At 46.2% G+C, this 800-nt stretch overlaps 1 protein-coding gene across 1 annotated transcript in view; it reads left to right on the top strand.

Annotated features, from left to right (window-relative positions):
* Apbb1 (amyloid beta precursor protein binding family B member 1) overlaps positions 1 to 800 on the top strand; it is a 23345-nt gene that overhangs the window by 16322 nt on the left and 6223 nt on the right. The window contains exon 5 of the mRNA XM_021199489.2: positions 3 to 86. Coding sequence (XP_021055148.1) covers positions 3 to 86 — 84 coding nt within the window. The remainder of the gene's footprint in view (positions 1 to 2; positions 87 to 800) is intronic.

Raw genomic sequence — 800 nt, 5'->3', positions numbered from 1 at the left:
AGTGGAATTCCCAGCACCAAAGAATGAGCTGGTGCAGAAGTTCCAAGTCTATTACCTGGGGAACGTGCCAGTTGCTAAACCTGTTGGTATGTGTCCCCTTCCCTCAGGGACCCAACCCCCCCCCCCAGTCCCGGCGCTCTGTCTCCCACCCTGGGCTTTCTTGGGTTTATTCTCCTGGACTGTCTCATATGTGGCATCTCCTTGCCTTTCACAATTCATCCCATGTACCTCTGTGCCAACCTTGCCCTGTGTCCTGCCTGTAGCTCCAGTGAGCATATTTCAGTGAACATCTATCACAAGACTAGTGCTGAGCGAGGCACAGAGGGAGATTTTCTTCCCCTATCCCTGATCCCATGGAAGAGCTTTGGTGGGTTTGGGAGGCAGGTGTTTGGGTGGCTGGAGACACCAGGCATTAGTCTGGCGCTGGGTTCAATACAACAATCTCCATTGTGAGCCACGAGCATCCGGAGAAGGACTCTGTAGGCATAGTTAACATAGGTTTCACTATTGTAAAAGTGTAGACTTTTTTATATATTATTTTATTTAATTGTGTGTGCGTGTGTCGTATATACGTGCATACGCATGTGCCCATGCACTTTTGCTGGCACACATGTGCACACATAGTACTAGGGATCAACTCCAAATCCTCAGATGTGTAAGTCAACTATTGTACCATGAGTTATACCTCCAACCCTCATTACTTCTTGATAATCCTACATGTTGCAATTACATAATAACTGTTTATAGCTGATAAAGCAAGAGAGCATGCTTTCCCAGTACCTGACATTTTTTTTTTTTTT

The sequence above is a fragment of the Mus pahari genome, chromosome 1 (genome assembly GCF_900095145.1).
Source record: "Mus pahari chromosome 1, PAHARI_EIJ_v1.1, whole genome shotgun sequence".
In the NCBI taxonomy this organism is placed as follows: domain Eukaryota; kingdom Metazoa; phylum Chordata; class Mammalia; order Rodentia; family Muridae; genus Mus; species Mus pahari.
The sequence above is the reverse complement of the archived record's forward strand: the minus strand, read 5'-3'. Positions and strand labels throughout refer to the sequence as shown.